This window comes from Antrostomus carolinensis, unplaced genomic scaffold (genome assembly GCF_000700745.2).
Source record: "Antrostomus carolinensis isolate BGI_N321 unplaced genomic scaffold, ASM70074v2 scaffold10618, whole genome shotgun sequence".
In the NCBI taxonomy this organism is placed as follows: Eukaryota; Metazoa; Chordata; class Aves; order Caprimulgiformes; family Caprimulgidae; genus Antrostomus; species Antrostomus carolinensis.
In genome coordinates, this window is record NW_010332488.1 from 44,959 (window position 1) to 46,930 (window position 1,972).

The window sequence follows — 1,972 nt, forward strand, 5'->3', positions numbered from 1 at the left end:
TTCATAACAAATCTGGGAATCTCAGGTGTATCACAGAACGATAAATTATCAATGTCTATTTTGACCTACTAGTGTGGAGGGATGGAGCTTAAATGAAGATGTGACTGTTGGTCCTTTGCATTATGTTCCTTGTAATGTTTACTGTTGTAGAAAGAGACTAAAAGCCAGATATGCTAGATGGAAGAAACAGAAGCTTTGCAAAATAAATCTACCAGTAGGCAACCTCTGAAACAAAGTGCCATTTTATTCTTTTTATTCTGGTCAACTTAGATTTCCCCTTTTGACTCTACTAAATTTTAGGTAAGCTAAGTTTCACTGTGTTTTTGTTTCTTTTTTTTGTGTCTTTGATTTTGCGATGCTTTTTGTCCTTATGCTATGGGGAGTATTTTTTTGCTTGACTGAAAATTAAGCCACCTCCAATTTGTAGGAATCTTTGCTTCTTTTACACTGATGTTGTTTTTGAACAGTGGATACTTGAATGCTGTTTCTTCCATCTTAATTTCAGAGTAGCTGTTCTGAGATTTGCCAGTCATTGGTGTTTTAATTACACTATACTCCAAACTGAGGAAAGCTGGTATATTTTGACATATAGTCAATGGTTCATATTTTCTTATTCAATGTGTCACTTCACAGAAAGATAATTGCTCCACTTGTAACTCGTCATGGGAAGCTTTGGTCCAATTTCTGGGGTGCTTTGAGCCCAGATGGCTATTATGCTCGATCAGAAGATTATGTTGATATTGTCCAAGGGAACAGAGTGTAAGTAATTATAAACTAATTTTTAAAGTCAAGGCACCCATTATGATTGTTAGCAACATATTCTTACATTTTCATGCAATCTGGTATTCCTGAAGAGCTGAGGTTAGTTTTACTGTTTAGCTTATTCTATTTCACAGAAATGCATTTGTTTTCCCAATTGTTTTTTTCCATTCACAGCTTGAGTAAAACAGCAAAGTGTTTAACATGGTGAGCTGGACATAGTCATTACTAGTACCTGTCTGTGTCTGGTTACTCTAGCAGTGCATAATACAAAAAATGGCGTGACAAACAACTAGCAACCCCAAAACTCTGTACCTCAGGAACCTCAGTCAAAAGAAATTATTGTTATATTCATCAAGTGACTTCATCTCCTTTGGCCAAAATGTTTCATCAGCTGTGTTTCCTCTCGTATTTCTTCCTGTATATTATGTCAGATATGTCCTAAGGAGGTCTCGAGAAATACTTCTGTCACATGGCCTTTTGGGTCTGTACTTCCCCTGAATGAATGTGATGTTAAGTTGTTCTAAGCTTGACTTTCCCATATGGTGATGCCTCTTCATTGCCCTGCAAGAAGAAAAAGGTCTGAAACAGATTGACTGCTTGTTGAAACAGATAGGACTAGCTTGTTTTCAGTTGCACTGAAAGATGTGCTCATGGTGCTGGGAAGGAGTAAATCTGCAGAGTGAGCATTGTGACAACAATGCTTTTTTGTTGATATTGGCCTAACTGACATAAATACGTGGCCTGCTGTGGTCTATGGGTATTTGTGTGAGGAGGTCAGAGCAGCTGTGTTAAGCCTCAGTGAAGTCTTTAAACTCACTAAAAAATATGTTTTAGAATTGCTTTCTTCATATGGTCGTGTAGAATAATATAAAAGAGTTTGACTGATTGCTTTAACTATGGAAACATGAAGTACATTTGTAGTTAAAACTCTTTAGAGAATTTGATTTTTCTATTTTTTATAGCAGTACTTCATAGATGTTGAATTATTGCCTACGCCTACATTTGAGATGTCCACAATGTCCAGCTGTAGTTTTTCAAATGTCTTGGGAACCTTTCAGCTTCATTTCCTTGAAACTTACTTAGTCTTGTCAGCAAATACAGAGATGCTGATTTGATAGAATAGTAGAACAGGCAACAAATTAGTTTTTATGGATTTAAACTATTTACCCTTTTTTATTTTTTTTTTTTCTTCTTCCTCCCCCCCCCCCCC

General features: G+C 36.4%; 1 protein-coding gene across 1 annotated transcript in view; it reads left to right on the top strand.

The window, feature by feature from the left end:
- PLOD2 (procollagen-lysine,2-oxoglutarate 5-dioxygenase 2) overlaps positions 1-1,972 on the top strand; it is a 36,602-nt gene that overhangs the window by 27,242 nt on the left and 7,388 nt on the right. The window contains exon 12 of the mRNA XM_029086376.1: positions 634-759. Within this exon, the coding sequence (XP_028942209.1) occupies positions 634-759 (126 nt within the window). The remainder of the gene's footprint in view (positions 1-633; positions 760-1,972) is intronic.